The sequence below is a fragment of the Triturus cristatus genome, chromosome 3_2 (assembly GCF_964204655.1).
Source record: "Triturus cristatus chromosome 3_2, aTriCri1.1, whole genome shotgun sequence".
In the NCBI taxonomy this organism is placed as follows: Eukaryota; Metazoa; Chordata; class Amphibia; order Caudata; family Salamandridae; genus Triturus; species Triturus cristatus.
This window is the reverse complement of record NC_140584.1, coordinates 835,642,662-835,669,926: the sequence shown is the minus strand read 5'-3', so window position 1 is coordinate 835,669,926 and position 27,265 is coordinate 835,642,662. Positions and strand designations below refer to the sequence as shown.

Genomic DNA, 27,265 nt, shown 5'->3' with positions numbered 1-27,265 from the left:
TGCAGGTGGGTGCACTGCGTGCGTGGAAACCACAAGCTGGGGGCTGGGACTGTGGAACCGCCATACCACTCTCCCAAGGGACACGGGGCGGAGAATGCACTGTCTGTGCAGCACCTCTATAACGGACACAATCAGTGTGCCTCCCAGTGGCGTAACGAAAGTTGAAGGGGCCCCCCCCCTGCGAGGTACACAGGGGCCCCAGCTCCGGATTTAATCCAGAGCTCTCAGGCCTCAGTACTGTGCTGAGGGGGCCCCCTGCAGCTCGGGGGCACCCTAGCACCGCAGGGGCTGTGGAGGCCTGTGTTACGCCCCTGCCTCCCATCAGTGCCTTTGCCTCTACGCTTGCAGCTAAATTGGCGCAGGCACAGGGTCAAAGTATTTTCCTCGTGTGCTCGGGACCACTCCCACATACCGATGAAGAAAACCCTTTGTGATCGCACCCGATACATGCGTGGTTTTGTTCTGTAATACCAAAGTGCCCCAGGCGCACAAGAAGTAGTGCAAACGCCGGTTGTGCTCCCAATGCACTTAACTGTAAAATGGCTTTTGTGTGAGCAGGAGCTACTTGCGCAGAGACTCCCACCAGATTAGCGGTACAGAGCAGGACTGGGGTCATTTTTCTACGGCTCAGTCCTCAAAATAATTCTTAACATTCAAGGTTTACATCAAAGCAAGTGGCACTAACTCCCTGCAGCAACGAACACTAAAAGGAACATAGAGCTCCCCTGTGTGTTGTGGAGAAATGTGATCAGCCAGTTAAAGCACGCCTGTCCTGCTTACAATATGGAGAGGTCCAGGCAGGAAGAGGGATGCACCGTGAAGAGTCAGACCGGGAAAGATGGAGTAAAGCAAGGGAGAAGCGGTCTTCAGTAGGAAGAGAGTACAGCATAAGAGAGGCAGTCTGGAGAAGAGGGAGTTCAGTAAGAGAGAGAGATTGAGAGTAGAAACGGTCAAGGGACAAGAAATGCAGCACGTGTGACAGCTGTAGAGGCAGACGGGGTGTGGAACAAGGAGTGCTCTCAGGGGCGTAGCCGCCATTGGTGCAGCAGGTACAGTGGCACCAGGGTCCTGAGGCCTGAGGGGCCATTTTAACCCTGGTTATTGATGTATTTACAATTCAAACATGTCCCTTTTTAGGTCTCGCCTAGCTATTGCGATAGCAATCGCTATGCGACACTCTAGTAAGGGGCTCCCAAAAGCGGATTGCATGGCGAGCACGCGCACAATCACGTGCATCGTGCCGCCATGCAATCCGTTTGGCATCGTACTTCAAAGGGTCCGCTCCCCCGCCTGTAATGTGCTCCCCCGCCCCGCGCGCTTGCCACGCTCCGCCGCGTCACAAATTTGCTTGAATGCATTTAATCGGCAACCAGTCCTTCCCTTGTTTTTCTTGTCCTCAAACTACAGAACATATCCCTTACTTTCTCTGTCTTCCTCCACCAGTCCGGGTTTCCTTCTCGCTCATCTTCCTCACTTAACCGCACATCTCCTCTTCTTCTGCCTCTACCTGAACCACATTTATAGAATCACTTTATTCTCTCCACAAACCTCCTTGCCTTCTCCTTCTACTGCCCTCAGTGCTTTTCCAGCATTCACTTTGCCTCAGCCCTCCCTCCTCTTCCCCTTTGGCCCGCAGCGCTTCTCCAGTTTCACTCTGCCTGACCCCCCTCTCCCCTCATCCTTCTGCCCTCAGCGCTTCCCCAGCCTTCACTTTTTCTCAGCCCACCCCCATCTTCCTGCACTCAGTGCTTCACCAGCCTTCACTTTGCCTCAGTCCCTCCCCTCATCTTCCTGCTCTCAGCGCTTCTCCAGCCTCCCCTTTTACTCAGCCCTCCCTCCCCCCTCATCCTCCTGTCCTCAGTGCTTCTCCAGCCTTCACTTTGCCTCAGCCCTCTCTCCTCTTCCCCTCCGGCCCTCACAGCTTCTCCAGTCTTCTCTCTGCCTCACCCCACTTTCCCCTCATCCTCTTGCCCTCAGCGCTTCTCCAGCCTTCACTTTGCCTCAGCCCACCACCCCCTCCTCCTCCGCCTTCCGTCAGCACTTCCCCATTCTTCACTTGTCCCCAGCCCTCCCTCCCCCTCCTGCCCTCAGTGCTTCTCCAGCCTTAACTTTGCCTCAGCCCTCTCTCCTCTTCCCCTCCGGCCCTCACAGCTTCTTCAGTCTTCTCTCTTGCCTCACCCTACTTTCCCCTTCCTCCTCCTTCCCTCAGTCCTTCTCCAGCCTTCACTTTGCCTCATCCCCCCCTCATCCTCCTTCCCTCAGCACTTCTCCAGCCTTCATTTTGCCTCAGCCCTCCCCCTCATCCTACTGCTCTCAGCACTTCTCGAGCATTCACTCTACCTCAGCCCTCCTTCCCTCTCCTCCTCCTGCCATCAGCGTTTCATCACCCTTCACTTTTCCTCAGCCCCCCCCCAATCCTCCTGCCCTCAGTGCTTCTCCAGTCTTCACTTTGCATCAGCCCCAAGGGCTTCTCCAAACTTGAGCCCTCTCTCCCCTCATCTTGACCTCAGTGCTTCTCCAGCCTTCACTTTGCCTCAGCCCACCCCAGCCTCCATCCACCTCCTTCCCTCGGCGCTTCTCCAGCCTTCACTCTGCCTCAGCCCTTAGTTTCTCCCCTCCTCCACCGGCCCTCAGTGCTTCTCCAACCTTCACTTGGCCTCAGCCCTCCCTCACCCCTCATCCTCCTGCCCTCATTGCTTCTCCAACCTTCACTTTGCCTCAGCCCCCCCCCCCCAATCCTGCCCTCAGCGCTTCTCTAGCCTTCACTTGGTCTCGGCCCTCCCTCCCCCCTTATCCTGCCCTCAGCGCTTCTCCAACCTGCACTTTTCCTCAGTCCTCCCTTTCTCCTCATCCTCTTTCCCACAGCTCTTCTTTTTTCTCAGCCGTCGAGGCAGCACAGTGAGGTAAGTACTCCGTTTTGACAACTGGTTAATTACTGAAGCTCAAAATGTGCATCTGGCATGACTGTCTCAGCTGCTCATCATTCCAATGTCGATACATTAGGTTCTATTACTTTGGGCTAAGTTCTTATTATATATGGAGCAAAACTGTAGTGTCACACACATCCGGATCTCACTTATTTGAAGGTGCTTTCATATGTGACAATTAGAAACAAGCATTGGGATAGCCAATAGGTCTCGCTTTTGGGACCTTATAAGTATTTAGTTATGCAGCACAATATCCTTGGTGCAACAACCCTAACTATTGCATGGCTAAACACTTATAAGGTCCCAAAAGCGAGACCTATTGGCTATGCCAATGCTTGTTGCACTAGGACCCATGATACACTGGCTACTCCACTGAGTGCTCACGTGGGAGAGATGGTCTGGGGAGGAGGAAGCATAGCCAGGCAGAAAGACGGAGTGTGGAAGAGAGAGTGCTGCTTAAGAGCATGTCTGTAGAGGAAAGACAGCAGCATGCAAGAGAGAGATACGATCTAGGCAGGAAAGACAGTCTGTGGAAGAGGGGAGCGCAGCATGACAGAAAAAAGGACGATCTGGTAAAGAGTGCGTGCAACATGACCGGGCCAGAGTAGGAACTAAAAATGCAAAGAGAAGAAAGGGGGGTACATGTGTGTGTGAAAGGGAGAAAGCCAGCCAGATCCAAAAAGATACAACAGGAGAGCGAGATGGAAAGAATAACTAATGTAACATGACAAATGAGGGTGTGGCCAAGGAGGAAACCAGACCAAGCCAAGACGTGTCTACCCTGAGCTCCGCACACTGAGCCCGATAACCCCTCCAAAATTATACATTTGACAAAGTAGAGCGACATAGCAAAATAATGAATGACCTTCCTTCCCCGCCACTCACCACTCACCCCTCACCCCCCTCCAACCCTTACCCCCGGGTCGGCACTGGGGAGCTGAGAGGCTGGGGAGCCCGAAAATCAGAGCTAGGCAGGCTACTACCTCATAGCTGCCAAGGTTTCAGACTGCTTATGTGTGACATTTTCATAATTCCAGTATAATTATGAGTGATATTCAACGACTATGAGTGACACTTTCTTGCGATCAAAATGAAGCAATGAAGACGAGGGAAACAACTGTCAGAAATTACACCCATTTGAGCCACGAGAAACTCTACGAAGATCTTAAAACTTCAAAAAAGCACCAGAAATGTGAGGACTTTTGGATGTGAGAGGCTCCAGCACGGAACCTGAGCCAGCCTCACTGACACTGAACTCAACTTTTGTGCAGACTGCAGACAGTGACTGCAATGCAGAGCTCAGCTCAGGCACTCTAACTTTACTTACAGGGCTGGTTACTGGCTCAAGAAGGTAGATAAAATATCTATGTGACACTTGCTCTCCCCCCTATTACCTGCTGTCTCTCCTGTGCAGTCACCATAGAGTCCATCAAAGGCAGCTTGTTCTATTCCGGTGCCAGCATCTCCCCACAGATAGCAGGACTGTGGAGAAATACCCAGTGGAATAAAAGGCCTGACCAGCCCTGACTACTATCAGATAGATTTTGTAAGTTTCGATCACCATCTTGTTCCATGGGGTCCTGTCCTGTGGGGTGTACAGTTCCAACAGTACACCCAACCCACAGACTGTCTTAAAACATTATAAAAAACACAAACACAAAAAGGCCTCTCAAGGAAAAAAAAAAAAATCTACAATTAAAATACCAGTGAACCTAAAAGGGTAGCACAGCTTTATAAGGGTGTAAATGGTAGCAGTGACGCCCAATATTAAATAAAGCTAATTCTGTGTCCAGGTGAGCATTCTACAAGTGTGGCTTTCAACAACTTTCTAATAACAAAACAAACTGCCTGACATGACCTCCACCAGTTTTCTAAATTCATCCCTCCAGTACGACACAAGCGAAGAGTGACAGAAAGACGCAGGGCTGTGGACTACCGTATCCGGCTACCTTCCTTCCTCGTAACAAGCCATCAATTGCCAAAATATGCCAAGGAACAAACCATGGTGTTACAATAATCTCAATCACTTTAAGGAATCATTTTTTGGTCGAGCAATCGAGACCTCTTGTATATACTTTAGTACCTATATGGGTATTTACTGTGTGGGCTCTGGAGATCAGCCCTAGGACTTGTCTGCTTCCACTTAGGGACTTTTTTTTTCTGTTCAACTGCTTTTATTTAACTGTCTGGACAGAAAACGACCAGCAGAGGTCAGTAAAATACCAGAATTGCTTTCTGCTGAGGGACTTTCTTATTTTTATTTTTCTGGCAACTGCCTCTATTTAACTTTCTTGATAGAAAACGACCAGCAAAAGTCAGTAATATACCAGAATCACCTTAGCATTCTTTAGATTCCAGTCCATAGATATTGTCTTCCACAAGCACCCGTAGACAATAATATTTTATTCAAATCTTGTATTTTCAGTGATATGACCACCGAAGGCCCTGATTTTAGAATAAACACAGAGCTTTTGACTATACCATTTCCCGCTGAAAGGCAATATTTCACTCCATGTGTTCCCATACCTGGCGTGTCACGCAGTTTGGTGCTTACTTTTCCTCCATGTTAAAGAACAGTAGATGTTTCAGCACCCAGGCTAATGTGCTGCATAGCTAAATACATATAAGGTCCCAAAGGCAAGACCGATTGCATTGTAAATGCTTGTGTTTTTTTTAAAGCTGATATGTTTATTCACGTTGCTTTACAGTGGAGTGCCCTAGTGGATTGGTGCTTCATGTATGTATATAGGTATAACACAGCTTCCTAGTAGAATAGCAGAGTAGTCTAAATAAAAGCAATATAGTGGAGATTCAAAGTGAGTCCCAAACTCTCACCTGACGTGCGGTGCTTCTGTACTTGGCGCCATGCAGCTGACCTGCCTTGAGACTGTTAGGGCTGGCAGGACAGGAACGCCCTACTCCGTCCTCTCAGGAGTGGTGTAGTCCTGTCTGAGCTGTCAGCTGGCTGTGGTGGGTTGGGCTCAGCTCGATCTGTGCCAGACAGAACAGGCGGACTAGGACAGGAACTGTCTGGTGAAAACATGATGTCTGGGGGCTGGTGCAGCAGATGGTGGGCCAACAGAGATCGGCAAGGTGATTTTAAGTGACTGCACCGGCTATGCCCACTCTGACCACTCAGGGTGCAAGAAGTGCTACTTGTTAGGCCGAGAATACGTTGAATGCAGGCTGAAGTGCCCATGTATACCAGAAATATTTCAAAATAACAGACGACGACGACAACTATACTTGCGCTGGGCCTGGTGCGCACTTGCTGCGGTAGTAAGTTGCAGAACAGATTTTGTCTCCGCCTCCATATTCCAGTGCCCAGCGATTGTGAAAGGTCCTGTCCACAGCAGAGGCTATTGCCTAGAAAGTAAAAGAAGGCAAAGAAGTGCGAGCTGAGCTGAGCCCCCATGGATCCTCATGGTTGCCAGAGTGTGCCAGCAGGCGGTTCACAACGAGCCGGTCGGGTCCATCGCAGGATCATACCGCCACTGTCCGCCGTGCAAGCTGCAAGAACATGTGCTGCCATTTGACCAGCAGCAGCTGCACTGTGCAAGTCTCAAAAACTCACATTGCAATTAGGCACTACTCCGACCATCCTGACGTGACTGCTAATGCTGCGCCGGCGTCGGGTGCATAGTGTTATATTGTAGCACTGTGCAGGCTGAGCTGAGCTAGGGCCCTAAGCTTGCCGGGAGCAGCGTGACATTGCATTCCAGTGTAGTGATGTGGACCACCTCACTGAAATGTGTGAGTCTAACGCCTAGTGCATGGTACTTGGCAGGGCTGCAATGTGAGGGCTGGTGATTGCGCAGCAGTGCGAGAACGATGGCTGCCGGAACCACAGCAAAGCAGCCGCGGGTCCTGTACAATGTCCCGAGTGATCCGGGAAAGGCGCCATTCCGGCTCGACCCCACCTGAACTTACCCAGAGATCAGCATCATCGATGTGTGAGGGAGTCCCTGGCAGGCAGCCAGAAGACCCACCTATCGAGACTGCCTGTCTGAGTCCGTAATAGATTGAAGGATGTGTGTGGCATCCAAAGCGGATTGGAGGTAGGACGCGCAGCTGGCTCCAAAAACAGACTGCTGAGCCCCGAGGCCTGACAACTTAAAGGGAGCCTGATGGTGGCTGAGAGATGTGGGATTCAGCACCTACAACTACCATGTGCAGATCCCTAGAGTACCTGCCCTGAGACCAACATTACTGTGGTGAGCAGGGGCTCCTCTGGCCGGATGCTGGAAAACCTGCCGCACACAAACCCCAGGGGCCTACAATCAAAGATGCTGCCGCAAGCAATTTGCTCCCACGACGACCCTCGTCTGATCTGAGTGTGCATCCAGCACGCCTAGGATAGCACATGCTCGGGGCTCCTGACAACGGTCTGGCAGTATAAAGAGTTCTGTACAACTACCACAATCTACTGAAGAAGGTCCAAGTCAGGGTTGGGGGTGTAGTGTGCCCCCACCCCATTATACCAAAGCTACTAGTCGAACAACTGAAAGAACTGCTCACAGTAGAGGAAAAGAGATTGGTGCCCTCTCCGGGAGGACAGATACAAGGGCAGGGGCGCACTTTCGCGGACAACCCCATAGCAGTTTGTAAGAGAGGGAACCTGGGGTCAGCACCGGAACACACCCGAAATAGATGGGACAGAGTGCCCTGAAAGGAAATACAGAAATCTACTCGACCCAAACAGACCAATAGTGAGAATTCGTCTCCCACTGACCATGACCCCTTCAAACAGCTCATATCGGTCAGAGACACCCCGAGACTTACCTTCGTGGCATCCTCAAAAATGAAGACTCCCACACACTCCTCAATAAAACACATACTCCAGAAACCAGACCCGCAACAGTCCTCAATACCCAAAGCTGATGTCGGCCCAGACACCCAGGCACCAGCGACAAAGAAGTTATCCACACACTATACAGAGTTCTGCAAGGACATCACTTCTCCCACAACTCGATCAATATCTACACCATATGGACTCATGTTTGGAGCAAATAGAGAACGTTGGGTGTGACCACCAAATGGGGTTGCCACCTGGCGAGTTTTATGGCCAGTATCTTAATGTGCCATGAATACAAACTTTTTTTTTTAAATCGCCTAAAGCCAGCACAGTAAGTGTTTCAAGAAAACACTTTAAAATGTGATCTACAGCTGCCCTAATGGCCCCTGCCTGATAATGAAAGTAAACAAAGGTAGAAATGGCATGTTAAAAACGAATACAGACATTTCAAATAAAGTTCCACTTACGAATCAGGTCCTGGTCTTTAAAGAATCTTTAAATGTGAGCAGATGGCTGATATTTTTGTCTGGAAAAAGTGACAACCCTATCACCAAAGCAGGCCAGGAAGCGGGATCGCCATTGTTCACCGAGCCTATATGATCTGCTCAGTTATTGAAAGTGAAAACATATTAATGGTGGCGGATTTCCCTATACTTAAAACACCTTAATTACCACCTGGAAGATGGAACTTTGCCTGAAATTAAGATTATTTTTCCAATTAGAGTTTGGTCTCATGCATCAAGCAGGTCACTCACATGATCTGGTTTTTACCAATCATTTCTATATCAAATTGGAAACTCCATTTCCTTTGGCACGGTCTCACAGTTCCCATCAAAATAGTATGTCATTGCAATCAACTTCCCACAATGATAGCAAAGCACACATGTAGGAAAGTAGGATCTGCTTTTATGGTTACCCCCACTTTTTGCCTGGTGCTAAGTTGTTATTGACTGGGATCCTGCTAATCAGGACCCAAGTCTATCTGCTTTCTCCCTTAAATTGTTTTGGTTAGTACTTGGGTACATCCCAGATTCGATACTAGGGTGCCTGTATCAGTCCCTAGTATATGATACTAAGGTACCCAGGGCATAGGTACCCCAGAGGTCTCCCATGGGCTGAACCATGTATCATGCCACCTACGAGAGACCATTCAAAATGGAACTACAGGCCTGCCATTGCAGCCTGTGTAAGATGCTGCTAGCACCACTTACTAAAGATATAGGTTTCCTATATCTAGGGTCACTGCCCTTAAAACCTATAAGTCACACCTACAGCAGGTCTTATCAATCCTGAAAGCAGGGTGCTTGGTTCTAAATGTGAGGGTGTCCCTACATGAGCAGGACACCCCTACAGCCTATGGAGTCCATTCTCCTGGGTTGTAAGTGAAACAGCCATATACTATATAAAGGGGCACCGCGTAATTACGCGATGATCATCTCGAAATTGGTTTAAACTAATCCCATCATGTTTGGTATCAAACATGTTGGAATCATACACCCACACAGAGGTAAGATTCCAAGCATGGGAAGAGCTCTCAGTGTTCTTGGTGCCAGTCTTCTAGACCCAGACAGTACAAAATGGTTGCTTCCGACCAGAGACCCGATTCTGCCTTCCTGCTGCTGAGCCAAGCTCAAGCAGGTGAAGGCAGAACAATAGGCATCCTGTCACAGGGAGGTGTGACCGCCTCTCAGACAGGATTTAGTGTATTGGGACCGGGTGGGTGCGCTTGCCAGTGCCACTAAGGCTACATGAGAGGCACATTTGGTGTCTTCGTGCATAGTCCAGTTCGGAGTAACCTCCTTCTGTTCAGACCTTCCCCTGGGAGGGTCCCCTGAATCGTACCCACCCTTTCATTAGGGTACTTAAGGGCTTACCTGAGTGTAGGTCCCTAGATTTGTCGTGTTTCAAGATTCAAGTCAGACACCACTTCTACTTCTACCGTCTGGGCACTTTGGAGTTCGCTGGACTTCATTTGGGTTCGACTTGGTCTCCCTTCCAGTCTGCTGCATCGTCTGTGCCTGTGCACCATACATGAACCTTCGAAGGCCTGTGGGCATCAAAGATACCCGAAGGAATCTCCCTTAAAGTGAAGGAGTCACTTCCCTGCATTCGCAGGCACCGCTACTAAGCTGACCGGTCTGCTGATCCTGAGCTCCTACGACTCTGTAAGGTTCTGCATTGGTTGAATTTGCCAAGGCTTGTTGGTGCTCCCACCGGACACCGACCCCTTAGCATTTGACATCCGAAGGCTCATGCACGGCTCCTGGTCTTCCCAGCATCAACTGGTCCTCACAGCTGCAGAGTCAAGGTCATCGTCAACTCTCCTGCAACTCCTGACATTGGTGGGCATTCGTCTTCCAGATCTGCTGGTCACTCCTGAGTGACATTGACTCCGTCCTCTCTGCTTGCAGGTACCTCTCAACTAGAATCTACCTACGGATTCTACTGGACACTTTCTCCTTCAGCAGCCGCTCTTTTATGAAGTCCTCCATTGGGTTTGAAGGCGGTTTCCAACACCACTTCACACCTATGCACCCGGCTTCCCTAGTGTAGGTAACGTGGGTACTAGGGTATCCACGGGTGGGGTGGCTCTCCAACCTTCTGTCTTCCAAAGGGTTTCTTCATGGTCCACTGGGAAGGATCCTTAATCTTAAAAATTCCAAACGCGACTTACGTGTTGATTTGTACGGAGCAGGCGGTTGCGTTCCCACACTGCACACACTCTCTGTGGGGTTCCTAGTCACTCAGCTTGGGTGGTTCCTTGGGTCCTCAGCACTTCTACGTCCTCTAAACATCGTCCTGACTTGAGTCGTGGTTCTTTTACCACTTTCTTAGTATATGGTTTGTTCCCCCCCCCCATTGTGCATATCTCCGGGTAGGAGATATTTTTATGTGTTGGAGAGTATTATATAATAAATACATATTTTTATAAATAACTTGTGTGGTACTTTTTCACTTAATCTATACTATACGAGTGCTTTCTGGTAAAACAAGCTGCTTTACCTTCCTTCTGGACTAAGCCTGAAGGCTGCTCTCCACAGCTACCACTCAGAGAGCTTTCTAAGGTTGTCTAAGACCTCATAAATCACCATAAGGGTTGTCTGGACTGGTGCAGGGCACCCACTTACTTAAGTGGACATCATATACCAGGCCAGTTTATCTCAACACACAAATATCACACCTTTAGGCCAAGGTCAGTCATTCGAATCAGTCTTCTGCATTGAGTTGCTCTGCTCCCCTAATCCATCATACATCTCCATTTGCACAGCTGACTTCAATACCTAGGTCTCTCTTACTCTCGGTTCTATAGCTTACCAAAACTCAAAGGAAACACTCAGCCGCTCCTTGAGATTATTAAGAACTGAGTCGCCATACACAAGTGTAGGCGCTTAGAGCGCTTATGGAGTTAAAGCTACAACTTTGATGACAATTCTATATATTGTCAAGAGTTTAATATGCATTTACTACTTATTAGATCCGCCTGCAATTCCTTCTCCATGCTCAAGATAGGAACTTCCAAAAAGTTGGCCGTGATACGTTTCTCATTTTTAAAAAAGCTCTTAAACCTCAGGCATGTGACAACACTATAATCCCATCTCAGCAACTGTGCAATGATGTTTCCTTTTTTTCTCAGATAAATTCAGCATAATGTATTCAAGTTTTGCCCCTCAGCCCCCTCCAGATTTTACTTCCCATACTTTTTCGAAAACTGGGTCTTCTATGCCTGAATTTGCACCGCTTCCCATTGAACAGGTGCAGTCCCTAATAAAAAACATTAAGTCAGGATGTCATTTGGTTCTTCCCCCGTTCTCTCTGCTGAAGATGTAATCTGTCCAGCCTTGACCAATTTATGTAATCTACCTCCTTCCACTGCGACAGTTCCAGATCACTGGAAGTGCGCCCTTTTGATACCTTTATAATAAAAAAAAAGCCATCTGCAGATTCCAGTATCTTGACCATTTTTAAATGTCTCTGACCTTTTTTTTCTGATAAAAAAAAATGTAAGAATCTTCAATATTCTAATTATTTGGAAACCAATGCCCTTCTTGATTAATCTCAATCGAACTTCTGGTCATAGCATAGTACTGAATTTGCACTGGATGATATCAAAACGACACTAGACCAATGCAACTCTACCACCTGGTTCCTTCAAGATTTCTCTATGCATTCGATATGGTATCACACCCCATCCTGATTGCATATCAGTATCCGTAAGGAAGCCTCAAAATGGTTTCAGTCACTTCTTTCTGATAGCTCTCATGCCATCTCCCTTCACCCTTTTAGATTATAATTCATTTCCATGAAATTCAATCTCCCTCAAGGCTTCTCACAGAGATCCACCAGTTTCAGTTTTATGTTTCTTTCCTTGCACTATTTGTCTGCGCTCAGGCCTGTGAAATCATCTCTTAGACTGGTGACACGAAAGTTCTTGTCACCATACTCACCTATGTTGCTCCATGCAGTTGCCACTTGGCAACTGAATGGAGCAGGTTGCCAGGTGGATGAATACAAATGGTCTCAAATTAAACAAAGATAACACAGAGGTCCTTATATTTGGTAGGGACAATTCAAGCTGGTGCTCAGCTTTGTAGTCTACTGCACTTGGACAATACCAAACTCTGCATTAGCCAAAAGCCTTGGCTTGTTTACTTAACATAACATAACATGCGTATTTGTAAAACGGACGTTCACCTAGAGGCATCTTGGTGCTGAATAACAGGTGTTTCTTGTTACCCAACTCAATGGTACTCATTTTATCAACCTCAGATGGATAAAAGGCTGAGTGGGCCTGCCGAGATTTGAACCTGTGACCATTAGGTTGAACACAGGCCCCTGCAGTGGACACATTAGTCCACTGAGCCACCAGACCCGGCTTACACAACAATCTTTCCCTTCAATGTCAAATCAATCAGATCTCAGCCATTTCTTTTCACTTTCTCAGAATGCTATGACAGGTTCTTCCATTGCTTCTTCTGATATCACATAAAGCTGCAATCCTTACCTTCTTCATTATAGACTATGGAAATGCCCTTTATTTGGGACCTCCTCAATATTTTTTTACAGTGTCTTCAAATCTTTCAAAATTTGTCTCCACGCCTTCTCCTTAATCTCCCCCTCACGTTTTTATCACTCTCCATCTGGCAAACCTATACTAGTTGTCCATCTCTAAGCGAATAGTCTTCAATGCCTAACTTTTTACCTTCCATGCCGTCAACAATTGTGGCATTTGCTACCTCCAACAAAAAAAAAATCACTATCACTCCACTCATCATCTTTGTTCAGCTTCTTAGAAATTATCTAACAGTCCCTCATATCATAAGACTAAGGTAAGGTGGTTGCTGATTTTCTTACTTGGAGGAAAAACACTGGAATTCATTCCCGGCTGACAATAAGAGCTTGTCTTCTTTGAGTCTTTTTTACAAGAAGTTAAAAGCATGATTATTTAAACAGCCATAAATTCTTCTCCTAACTGCGTCTACCACCCCCAGGAAACCATTCTTGTATGAATACGCTCTATAAGACCTTTCAGCATGATCCTCATCAAGAAGGTAAGAAGTGCAAAGGGAAAAGAGAGAGAAGGAGAAAGCGAGGCAGAAAGGGAGAGAAAAGGTTCAAGGAGATAAGGACAGGAAACAAAACTTCAGTCAGCCTTCAATCTGCTCTTTCATTGCCCTACGTCAGACATAACACTACATTCAGTCAGTACCCTTTTCTCAGCTTCAAAAGACACTGATCACATCCTAGTTCTCACCTCTTAACTACTTCAATTCGACCTCTCACTTATCCTCACTACCATCAGCCTGACCACTCACTAACCCTAGTTCCAGTCTCTCTTATCACTAACCTCAGCCCATGCATTTTATTGACCTCTGGCTATACTCTAACTGTTCATAGCCGAATCTGTTGGCCTCAGTTTGACCAGTTACTGTCTTCTGCATAACTTTTCAATGTCCAGAGTTGGTCACATTACGGTCTTCAGCCTTGCCTATCTCTGCCTTTAACTTCCCCACTCGGCCTCAGCTATCACTGCTATCAGGCTGACCCCTACTCTTGGCTTGACCTTTCCCTTCACACTGCACTTCACCTGTCAGGCCTTGCCCTCATTCTGTACTTAGTCTGTCCTTCGCCTGATGCTTCCCTGCCCTCCGTCTGTCTCATATGCCCCAATTCTTACCACTCACTAATTTTAGCCAGACCTCTCATTGCCATGAGATGGACCACTCAGCCTGAAACCTCAATGTTTTGTGTCCTAGTTCAGAACTCTCATGAGTCTCAGGCCTAGTGCGTCACACTACCCCATTAGATCACCCACTGCCTTCAATATGAACTTTCTGCACCCAACCTAACCACTTACTGCATTCAGCCACGTTTTGACATCCGACTACCCTTGACCGCACCCCATATTGGCCTCAGTCTGATCTCCATATCCTCACCCTGATCTGAGATTTCAGCATGACTCCTTTTGCCTTCAGTATCATCCCTAACACTGACCAATGCTGATACCCAGCTTGCACCCCAAATATCTGGGAACACTCAAACACAATTAGTGAACATTTGATGTACCCACTGACAGATGAAACTGTGGAATACTTAAGAAAGGAATAAGCAAAAACAAAAAGAATTGAGGCACATAATTGTTTTGGAAAAATTAAATTACAAATCATTTCCCAAAATAGGGATAATTGACATACATGCAGCTCTGATGTTCTCAACTCTCTTGGTCCCCACCAGCTAAACTGACAATACCTGCCGCCAGACCTCTCTGCCACCAACCCTGTGCGGTCTACTCACCTCTTTTGGCTCCAGTCTGTTGGATCCTCCAGATCGTTTTATAGATCTCAAAGTTGTAGTTGCTGGGGAGAGTGCCAACTGCTTCCTGAAGCTCATGGTTGTTCAGGATTTCCTCTGGAATCTGGTTGGCTACCCGTCTGCGTGGAGCTCGAGCTAAAAAAAGGGAAAATAGGAAGTGAGCCCAAATTGCAGGATCCACTTGACATTCTCCTTCCTCCCACCCTCCACACACTCACAGCATTTATGGGTTGGGCAACACAAGTCCATTCCCTAGCAACTAAACATATGCCTGCCCCACACTAGTAACAGCAATTATGCTATTTTTCCCACCCCACACACATCAAACAAAAATGGTGGACCTTACAGAAAACCAACAAATACAACTGTCAAAAACAAACCCCATTAGAGAAGGGACACTGATGAGAATTCGGCAGGAAGTAGCCATCTGAAAGAACATTACTGAAACTATTAACTTTTCCTTTTCCTTCTCACAGGCAATCGCACAACGCATTTCAGTGATATGAATAAAGAACCATCAGTCATAGCTACCTCCACTCTCAAAAAAACAAAAAGAGTCACTTGCGGATCTCAGATGAGAGTCCTCGCCACCATTACATCAGCCTAGCAAGCAGATATTAGAAGCCTATCATTTTTAAACCATTCAGCCTATCTTTAAAATGTATGAAAGATGCCACTCTACAGTTGTGGACTCAAAGGGACTCAAAGTAATCTTATAACCACCCTCGTTGTGAAAGCCTCAAGTTTGCGTTTCATCGCAAGCACATTAACTTAAAAACCATCACCGTTCGTTTGGAGGCTCTCAAGAGAGACCATTAGAGTGCTCTTCCCTCTCAAACGATCATAGAGATTACGACAGTCTGCTCCTGTTTCCCCACAAACCTCACCAGATTGGGATGTAGTGTGAAAGTAATCAGTCACCAAGGTATGTTACATTAAGGGCCTTGATTCTTCTGCAGTTTCTTCATCGTAAGTATGGGAGAGATGGCCTAAAGACTGGACTGTAAAAAGGTTCATTTCTAGCTAGCAATCCCACTGGGCTTCATGCAACTGAAGTCACTCAATCAATCTATGCTGAGTGGCAATCAGTTTTCCAGCAACTAGGGATTTACCATAGGAATCTGAAAAACCCTTTGCACGAAAAATCTAAAAGACCTAAAAGTACTGCTGCACTTGCTAGACTGGTGTAGAGTAATACCTTCTCAGGATGACTGCTCTCTATCACTGTCAAACCTATAAAAGCTTCAGTGGCCTCCAACGACCATCAGAGCTCTTGTAATGTTGGATATGCGGTTCTGGCCACCATCTTAGGTTCACCAATGGTCTTGGGGAGCAGACGGTTGCAGGTTAATCTCTTGCAGCTTGGTACACATTACTCATTTCACTTCGTGCAATCAAAGGGGTACCTCATGTGATATCAGGAGGGCGATCCAAAAAAAGAAAATCTTTCCCAGACTAGTGTTATTTATCTACGAAGATATTCAGTACCAAGAGCTCTGGGAAGCACAGCGCTTGTGAAGGCATGTCTACCTCGAGGCTTGCATGACCATGGCCCACTCTTCCTCAGTAAAGTTTCTTTCTAATGTTTAAGTCTACTTCAAAAATCCTGACTTTATAAATATCTCCAAAACAGCAACCATGCATAAGGTGGAACTCATGATAGCCAATACAGCTCAGATTCACAATTACTGGAGGTCAGCGTTTACCAAATTGCACCTTCAACCCCACATCAAGGTTAAGACAGTAATGCTTCATGCAAGCAACCAGACGCCTGAGAGATATCCAGAATAGGAGTTCAACTCAAGCAAAATATGCGACTTACTTCTCTCTTGTAAAGTGAGTCCTAACCGCTTCAGGAGACACTTTGTGTCCGTTTATAGCACAATTTAGTGTACAGTTAAATGCAAAAGACCACCCACCCACCAACAGTGGGTCTGTTTATTCACAGCCTTCTCTGTTTCAGCCCTCAGTAGTCAACAAATATTGGCTTGCTGTCCCTCTGACCTTTAGACCTCTCCAGATCTTGCCAGAGCCCTCTCTGTGGAGCTATATGATGCAACCTCTCCTATGCTCTTGATGTTTTCGAAGGGTGTGGAGGAGGAAATGCAAGAGAGAAATTTCTGTGGTACTCATTCAGACGGAAATTAAATTCATATTCGTAACACCACCTTCTCGGGAAAAAAACTTTGAAAGGCAGATTGCTTGATATTCACACATACTCCTAGCCAAATTAGTGGCCATAAGAAAAACTTTAAATTTTCAAAGTGATGTGCATAATGACTGTTGCTCTTTGGGTTTGCGAACCACTGCTATTGGTAAGCTTCAGGCATCCCTTACAGCGCTTTTGTCACCTGGACAGAGTGATAGCTACTAGGCCTTTTGCACCTGGAGAGAGTGATAGCATAGCAATTGCATTTGACATAGAAAGCAGGGGCAGGACAGGGGTCCAGAGAATGCAAAGATGGAGGTATTGGAAGTTCTCTTCCAGAAGCCATCGATAAAGCCAAATTGTGCTTGGTTAGACTGATGGCCCATCCCTAATTTAGGTGGTGCAATGTCTGTGAGAGAGGCGAGTCATTACAGCCTCTGGTGTGGACACACTACAGGCAGCTAATGGGGACAAATCCTGAACGGGCTGTCGGCACTGGTGAAACTGGAACTGGCCTGGACCTCAACAGCGTGGCTGGACCCGGCGCTGAACATGGGATTGAGCTAAGAGGTGCGTACCTGAACGGAGGCAAACAATAGCACGTCCGGAGAAGACTACTGCCTCATCTTTGACAGTGGTGAACAATGTCTGCGCTGGCATAATGTCCGACAGAAGAGACATTTTCCAGTCACTACATCACAGGAAGAATGTGATAGTAAACATGATGACTGAGCTGAGGCAGCTTTAGGTGGTCTGCAATGCTAAATCAGGACAAGAGACCAGCTGTTTAAGGTTGCATGGAATGTTTCATTTTTTTAATATGGTCCCTAAAGAGGTGTCTGTCTTGTACTGTCCATTTTCTATTCAATATTCCCAATAAAAATAATTTTAAATTAAAAGTTTCAAAGAATATAAATGAGAGTCAAAAGGCTCCACCATGAATAAAGTCAACACCAAATTCAAATAAAAAGGGTTCGCTGGAAAGTAGTTTTAGAGGCTCTTAGGGAATCTAATTATGCGGGCAATGCCAAAGGATATTTTTTAACAATCATATGTAAGGACCCCCTCTGACTTGGAACAATGCAGATTATAAAATGGTGAGGAGGTACACTAAAAGAGGGCCGTCTCCTAAAATGCACCAAAGCATAAACTACTTCAATCATCTATAAAGACCTCCATGAATGGAGGGCTTCTGGCTACCAGGGTCACTTCCTAAGATAACACAGTCAGAATGAGAGGTTTGAACATCTAGGTGCAGAGCCTGCTCTCTCAGCTGCATCAGGAGGGTTTTCCAAGGTGAGCATGCAGTTGGATCAAGCACATCAAAGTACCAGGTCCACCATGCTCTGTAATAGCACTTCACTTTAGTCTCAGGCGCTTTTAAGGGCGACCTAGTATCTAGTCTCACACTTGACACCAAATGACAACATCAAGCCAACGACTTGTCAAAACTTGATTGCCTGCAAATTTTTGTGAAAAAAGGTAAGCCATGCAATTTATATGCTGCATTAACTCTGGAGGAAATAATACTTCCCCTCATTGTGCCCTGTTTGTCCTGATGACCAGCAAAGTTTGCAGAGGAAGCAGATAGAACTTCTGAAGACTGATTGAGAATCCAAGATTATTATGTCACTCATTAACTAAGTGATGCAATGCAGTTTCATTAGAATTCATCTGAAAAGCTAGACCTCGAGATTGGCAAAAATGCAGGTCTCGTCTTCAATGTTGGCTAGAAATTTGGGCTCTCATATAGCTAAAAAACTCTAGGAGCTGACGTAAGTCCAAAAACAATCACAAGTTTGTAGTGCTGTCTCATGACAATGAACCATAGGTACTTCATGTGGCAGCTGTAAAGATATAGAATACAGGAGATCTAATCAGGCCAAACAGAAGGTCTTGCACCTGTAGAATGTGAGTCTGCGTAATCATTATGAACTTCAGTTTGTGCAAACACTCGCACAGTCAAGACGATAGGCCATTTCAGGCAGCAGAATGCAGTGTGAGCAACAGGCCTTGCCCTGTTGAGAGAGACGCAGTCTGTTACTCCCTTCTATGACATGGGCAGGAACCTCCCTCATGAAGGTTATGACTCCCTCATGAAGGTTATGAAGTCGGTTACAAGAGTGGAAAGGCAAGGACCTCCATTAAAATGAAAGGAAATAACCTGATAATATTTGGGTGAGTCCTCTCCATTGAGAAAGAAACCCTGACACCAATTTCCTTAATGGACATCATGTGGTTAAAAAAATAAATATCTTAAAGACGTTTTGGTGGTGGAATAGAGGTGTTTCTTAAAATTAACTTATTTTGTTGCAAACTGTAGTTGAAAGTACAGCAGTGTTGTGGGGTAGGGGTAGCATGGTGGAAGGAGGTAATTTGTAGCCACTGAACTTCCTGTACTGCTGATTAACATGTCTTGCTATTATTAGCATTAAACAACCTCAGCTGCTTTACACAAAACACTGCAAATGAGTTACACTGAAGAGAGGTATATAGCCTCCATGGAACTATACTTCAAGATAAATATTCACTCTGATTGCACTTTTCAGATTTATTAGCCGTCCTGTGCAGAGTCTGGGGGCTGAGGGGTCGGGGGTGTTGCCGAATGAGGAGGTTAGCTGGCGGAGTGATTTTTCATCAATCAGAAAAAAAATGTGGTTGAAACCTCTGGCCCTCGCTTTCTTTTCTGAGCAGTTATCAGTTTCCCTTTTCTTGGCCAGTTTGAGTATAAAGTTGGTTGTAAAGGTAGTTTGAAACAGTGGAGCAGGACCAACTTCAACTGCAATGTATCCTCTGCCTTACACAAGACGGAATTGCGAGGTGAGAAAATCTATGATGCGTGTTATGCTTCTCGTGTTTGGCGCGATGGTGAAAGCACCCCTTCCAAAAGGAAAAGATGATGGGGTACACTGAAAAGCGGGACAGGGCTCTGAACCCTTCTCTTGCCAGTGCGAGGGCAAACAACTTTAGTCTAATTCTCTTCAAAGGCCTTGGGTAACATTTGGGCACAGAGCTCACATGTTTCAACGTCATGACCCTAACCCAACTCTCAATGCACATTGTTTGACAGTCTCCCCTGGAGAGAAGCCTTTTGCAGCCTCCACGGGTTTTAAAATTTGGAGGCTTGGAAGACCCAAGACCTACTGACCTTCAGAAGACTCCTCAAGACCTGGCTCTTCGAGCAGTAGCAGCACCCCCCCACCCCCAGCACCTTGAGGCCCTCACGGGTAAGTAGTGCGCTTTTCAAGTGATCTGATTGATTGATTGATTGATTGATTGATTGATTGAAGAAACCATTAATTGAATTCAAAAGATAAGAAATTTGGCTAAAAACATCCAACAACATTTAAAATATATGGGCAAATGCTCTGGGAAGCCTGGTCCCCATCCTTCGTTGAGCACAGGAAAAAAAAGACTGAAGTCACTGGCTTGGGCTGGTGCCTATTTGGAATTGCGACCACTCTTCCATTGAGGATATCAGCGACACTCTGGCACCACCATGACCAATATTGAGCACTGTTGAAAAAATACCTTACCAATCCGATAACTCAAAGATGGGGAATCTGCAGAAAGACATCTATACGGGATAACATTTTGAAACATTGCTTAGGAACTGCACCAATTGCCTAACCCAGTCAATACGACTGGAGCCCCATCATGCTTCTTCAAATCAGACCTTAAATCTAGAATGCCACCATTCTTCTCAAAATCAGATATTGAAACCAGCGCTATGGCATCCATTACAATTTGTATGGCAAGAGCATAGTCGGGGCGGTACCGCAACCATCTACAGAGATTCACTGTAATGCAAGGAGATACTAAATGCGTCCTTCGCCACATTTCAATGCCTTACTCTAGACCTACAGGCTCAACACAACTCTTCCTTCAGAATAAATGCAATTTATCACCCACCAGGTAATAACATGGCCTTTGTCGAGGAATGCACTGACCTCATAACTGACCAAACCACCTGAAGTGCCAAAGTTATCCTTCTGGAACACTTCAACCTTCATTGGGGCACCACAGAAGACTCTACAGTCAACCACTTTGCCTCCACTCTCCGAAACAATGATTGGATCCAACATAACCTTAAGCCAACACACAATAAAGGCTCCACACTAGAGCTAATAATCGCCAGACTACATGCTCGCAGTGAATGATCCAATCCTGGTAAACTGGTCTGATCACTTCCTTCACCATATGACTCCCTCATACCGTGGTAATGAGCCAACCAGAAAAAGTAACTACCTGGTTTCGAGACAAAAGAAACATAGACACCACTACTCTTAGCAACCCTGTTCAGAAGATACTTCCCTTTTGGTCCCCCCACAAATGTGAATGAAGCTACCTCTCTGATGCTCTTGACGTAGCAGCTCCACTCCAAAGCAAAAGGAAACGTCCTGAATCATCAGCCCCATAGCTCAACAAGGTCCTACATGAGGAAAGGAAACACTTAAGAATCTTGGAAAAGAAATGGAGACGGTCGCCCTCCACCACCAACCACACTTGCCTCAGAAATTCTAGGTCCCAATATAAAAAAACGCATCTGCTGGGAGAAATCCAATAATTTTAGGTCCATGCTGGACTCAGCCACGAACTGGCCGAAGCAACTCTTCAATCTTGTCAAAACTGCCATCAACTCCTCCTTGTCCATATCCAACAAATTTGAAGACCCACCATCAAAAGCAGAGTAATTTCTACAGTTATTCAACTACAAAGTTTAACGGCTAATACATCATGAGGTTCACCCTACCTCTCTGCCGGTGTGCAAATCCAAAGAGACTTAGCAACAATTTAGTTCTGTTACAGAGGAAGACTAACTCAAGGTTATCATAAAAACAAAACCTCAATCCACTATGTAGACCCAATCCCTTGTGACATTGCAAAAACAAATTATACTCCCATGCATTCCCACTAGACAAAACTGGTAAATCTCTCTCTCAGCAAAGGAACATTTCTGACTGCTTCAAAACTGGGCAAGTCAACCTTATCTTAAAAAAGCCACTGTAGACACTAACAACCTCAACAACTATTGCCTAATCTCCAACCTGCCTTTCATCTAAAAATTCATTAAGAAATGTGCAACAAAGCAACTAATCCAACACACCAAAGATAACGCCCTTTCAGATGAATTCCAATCTGGTTTCAATCAGGGTTTCAGCACAGAAACCGCTCTATTACAGGTGATCAACTATGCTCTTCAAATTCTAGACACAGACAACCATTGCCCCCTGATTCTTCTTGACCTATCATCAGTCTTCAACACGACCAACCACCACATACTCCTAGACACACTCAAAAATTGAATGGGCATTGTTGGCATGGTCCTGAACTGGTTCGCTTTATTCTTCATTGGGAGGTAGCAGCGAGTAAACATTGATGACTATCTCTCCTCACCAATTACGGTGGGCCGAAGAGTCCACCCTTGCCCCAACCCTACTCAACCTATACATCAAGCCACTCCAAGTCCTTCTTAAGAAGTAAGCGATCTTCTATCACCAATACACAGACGAGACACAGCTCTATCTAAAGATCACCTCACAAAACGCCACCACCCTAAATTCTGTTCATGACTGGATGACCTTTCATAACCTACAGCCAGACCTTTCATAACCTACAGCCAAACCCTTCTAAAACTGAATTTCTCCTCTTCTCCCCTTCGAAATCAACACCTCCACTGCAATCCTGGATGGACACACACAACACCCTTTACAGTAAACCCACCATTGTTGACAATGCCAAACCTCTAGGAGTCATCCTAGACAGAAAACTCAACCTACATTTTCAAATCGGCACTAGGGCCAAAAAACGCTCACTATCAACAACAGATTCTGTGGGGAAGTCAGCCGTTACATACCAGAACAAGATCTTAAATCGCTTGCTCATACAATGGTGCTCTCCAGTAAAGACTATTGTAACTCTCTCCTGACTGGTCTTCCCAAAACACATCTCACCCCCTTGCAAACGATTCTACACTGGGCAGCACAATTAGTCTATGGGATCAAAAGAAATCACCCCATTTCCCCCATGCTGGTCACTTGCCGATATAAGCAAGACTGCCTGCATCACCCCTAAAGCCCTGCACACATCCACTCCCTGTTATATGGCGATACGCTGAAGCAATGCTCCTTAAACCCCGGTCCTATAAAGGGGAGCAACTGATGGCACAATCATTCTCAGAAAGCGCAGCCAGAACTTGGAATTTATTATCTTCAAATCAGTGCTCAACTACCTCGCTGACGACTTCCAAATCGGACCTGAAAACCCTTTTCTTCCAGTGGTATTTTAGCTAAAACAGTGTTATCAAAACTTGGCACAGACCTCCATACTTTTTACAGCTGCATGCTACCACAACATTTTATGACCATATACACCTTTTGTGCACTCGGTTTGCTACCTCAACCTTTTTACGGATTTTGTACATTCTTTTTTATGTAATGATCTACCTTGTTGTACTTTTAGCTTTTATAACTACTCCTAGCTGTATTGTCTATCTTAAACCATCTGTAACTTCCATGTAACAAAATATTTCTCCTGTAAAGGTGCTCTAGCACCTTTTGGTAATGTCTGCGTTATATAAATATGCATAAATAAATAAATCCGTAAGTAAAGGAAGAAATAAACTCCCTCATACTCTAAATCCTTAGCTGGTTAATCCTCCCCCAGCTTGGAATCTAATCACAGAACTCAAACCAGATCTTAAACCAAATGATGTACCATCCTTCCTAAAACCAGAACCTAGAGCCCAGATGTAGGTACCTTCAGAATAAGGATTCTCAAATAGCGATGTTTTTCCTTAATCGCTATTCTAAATGTATGAAATGTTTGTTCTTAAGTTGGTGCTTGTAAGATGTAAGAATTCAGCTGTGGGCTGTAGTTGGTTGTCGGGTGTCATACTTTTCTGGGCTGATGTTGGTGTATTAATGATCAGCAGATTCAGAAGATTAACATACCGTCTAATGGTGACACACTGCACATGGGCAATCCTTCCCAGGGTATCTGCTAATTTTTCAAGCAGCTTTGGGGCAGTATTAGGCTTTGCATTCATCCTAAAGTAGAAGCGATCAAGAGTAGTAGCACTGATGGGGATGAGTTTCTGCGTCTTATCCCACTCACACACAAGCTGTAATATAGCTCAGTTACTGGCAGATTGTGCTCTAGCACTCACCAACCACTCACATGTTGACCACCAGACAATGGATAGAAGTGAAAGGAAATGCAGTACACCCTGCCTGATGCCCAGTAAGGCCTTCACTATCAACGGGATGAAATAATTACTTTGTGCCAGAACAATTTGAACACTTAGCACTGTAATTTAAAACTTTCCTTCTCTGAATTACATGACTTCTGACATGCAGTTCAAGTCCCAAGAACCCAAAAATGATTATTCTGAAGGCCACTGAAGCTCTTGGTTGCTGCTGGTCAGGGATACACACAACACATTTGTCTCAAATAAGTAACCATCATCAAGTTAGCCGAGTGGAAGCGATCTGGTTGGTATGTTTTCAGGTCTAAATAATGGTTACGCCCCTAGCCCCCAACTTAAAATCCATATGCATGGCACAAAGACAATTGGATGCTGAATTACTTAATATGACAGCTCAAACTGTAAGATAACGGAGTTTCACAATAAACACTATGAAGATTTTCCCTAAGATGGTGCTAGTCATACAATGTTGAATTTACCTTTGAAAAGAGAGCGTTTTTTTATTGTCCCAATCACTTCCTTTCTTGTTATCCCAATCACTACCTTCCTACTCTTTCTTTTCTAACTAAGCATGCTCCTAATAGACTATATCTCATAAGACAGAGCCAGGAGTTCAACTGGGTTGCCGTGACTACTGAGAATGCAACTTGCACAAGAGAAGAAAAGCTTACAACACCCTGAAAATAAGGGATGTAATGCCTCACCCAAGGAGACATGTCACTGAATGTCTGATGACTGGAAGATAAATGGTGCCACCCAAGATACAAGACGTATCCAAACTATGCTTTAGTTGAATACTTTCTTCCTAGGAATGGCACACCATCAGAAATGCGCTACCACACGCAGATTCGTGGTTCAAAAGGATGCATCTGGACATTGACACTCATACACCTGCCCAGATCCCTGCAATCTGCTCCCAGGTGAAAATATTAAGAGTGACTGCCCTACCAACTGCCTTTACAGCTTTGTCCTGGTAATGCGTTGTCGCTACTTTTTGCCTTGTAGTGGTGAATAGCTGAAGCTGTCCACTTTGTCTGTGTAGGGCTTGTTAACCAAAAAGGATGGCTGGTGAATTCGTTCCTCTGGACTGTAGGAGTTTGCACCTGTTGAGGAATGTCTACTACCTCCATCACCCTGATCTAGGAGCACCAGCTGCCAGGGTCAAAGAGGCTGCCTCCCTTACTGGGGTGCTCACCAGGCAAGAAACATAGCATTAACTCTAAATGTAGCGGAAGCAGGAATGTAACCCTATGAAGTAATATGTCTCTTCCATCTGAGATCCTGACGAAAGCACCCTGAAGGAGCCTCTGTCGACTTTGTGTCAGCCCCTAAGGCTCACAAAACAAAGCATTCATCCTCCCTGGCACAGAAGTACCAAGGCATTGCTCTGACGTGCCTGCAAATCCAGCTATCTGCACCAATGACACTGCCCGGAGACACCGAGTTCTCTCCGCCCCAAAAAAGTATGCAATTTATCTGTGCACAATGCTGAACTGACATTGGATAACACTGTGTACACACAATATTGGCCTCATGGCTTCCTATGACTTGCAGTCTGCATCTTCCCCCTACCCGTTTGACGTTACATTTACAGAACAGTAATGACCAGAGACTCCTTATTTCCTTCTGCATGCAATATGTACAATGTAATTTATTTGTATGGTGAATTAAAGGAGTCATTCCCTTTGACAATGGCATTCTTCTGACTAGACATTCATATTACCTGACTATAATCATAACTGTGTTATACTGAGCCTGGTACCAATCCGAACACTGCCCGTTATGGAGCTTGTGCACTGAACTACTCAAACCCTTATGCCAAAGGCTAGCCAATGAACCTGTGGAGTTTGTTTAACCTCTGCATTTACAGTACCTATCATCAAAGCACCTAGGGAGCAAATGCCGTGTCAACTTTGGGTTTGATGAACATCTCCATTTGCGACCCATGGTCTTGGGATCGGTCTAACATACATGTCAAAACCGAGTAAAATAAGTCCTGAAGGAACCTAGGGAACAAAGGACCATGTAGCGGAGATATCACACTGTGCAAGTCCAGAAGCATGCAGTTAACCCTCACTAATAAAAGGGAAGATTAAGACAAGAGGCTTGCCTCTTTCAGAAGTGCAGAGGGTAGAGATAATCAACGAGCATAAACACAATAAAGTTAAAAGATAAAATACGGAAAATGTCATGCAAAAAAGAATGATAAAAATAGGATTCTCATTACTAAAAACTAAAAAACAAAGTTGAAAAAAGGGGAAAAAATGGACCTAACATTTTAGATTTACGGGAATGGAAATAAACTATTTATTTACAATTTTTTTTATAAAGCGCAACACATCCCAGTGGGATATCACAGCGCTAATATCGCTCCCCGATGTTTCCGAAGGCATTTGTTTGTGTGGGTCCCAAAAGCTCTTTAACACAGAAGTCTGTGAAGAACCATTAAAGTCAGTGGGAGCATGCACAATTTTAAGAAGAATGACAAGGTCCATTTATGGTTCTCTTTAGAGGGACCCATGGCAGGAAGGGTCTTGAATGGACATGAGATCCATATTTTAAAAATGAACAATGTGACTGGGATCAGTACCCTAAATGAGATTTATACCAAGTTATTTTACTGGTCGCCTGTTCCACCAGATGTCCAGGGAGAGCTCCAAAAAGCTTGATACTCTAAGCAGATTTTAATGGATAGATGTCAATCGCGGATGTTAGCACAGAGAACCAACAAGCGGGGCAAAGTAGGATAGAAGAGTGGGTCGTCACATCATTCATAACTTGACAGTACACCTTCAATCTCAGGCCCTGACATGGCTGTGAAGGGTTAAAGTTCCCCTTTTGCAGGATTTCTTCATTGCAGGTGGGAATTTAACACACTTTCATCCCACCAAATCTTAGTTTAACAAACGACTTAACCAGTAATACACCACTCTTCTTTTATACCCAGAGAGCACTGACCTTGCTACTTAGTTCCTTTGTGCAGGAACCTACCTTATTGGACTTACCGTCTTGAAGTGGTTGAAGCTGCAAACAGTTAAGCTGGATACCTTTAAGATTTTGCCATCAAACACCTTGGTCTCTGGGCTGGACGTCTGCCCATAAAAGCAAAGATAAAAATCGTATTGGATCCACACTTTTTGCCTCCCTGGCTTCGAGTCAATTATTTAAAAAAAAAGTAGACTGCACATTCTACATGTGCCACTAAAGATACAAAGATGGCAATGCAAAGCGCCAACCACATCAGACTCTGGCACGATGAATAACTAATAATTACGTCTTGGTGAAAGAAATCCTCATGTGGACATCAAGACATCATCTTCTATACAGGATGACAGTAACATGTTTAACTAAATAAATGCGATTGCCCATCTCCCAAA

At 45.4% G+C, this 27,265-nt stretch overlaps 1 protein-coding gene across 2 annotated transcripts in view; it reads right to left on the bottom strand.

Moving 5' to 3' along the window:
- DPH1 (diphthamide biosynthesis 1) overlaps positions 1–27,265 on the bottom strand; it is a 1,777,158-nt gene that overhangs the window by 1,586,893 nt on the left and 163,000 nt on the right. For both annotated transcript variants that reach the window (XM_085649080.1, XM_085649081.1), the window contains one exon: positions 14,515–14,667. In XM_085649080.1, the coding sequence (XP_085505206.1) occupies positions 14,515–14,667 (153 nt within the window). The remainder of the gene's footprint in view (positions 1–14,514; positions 14,668–27,265) is intronic.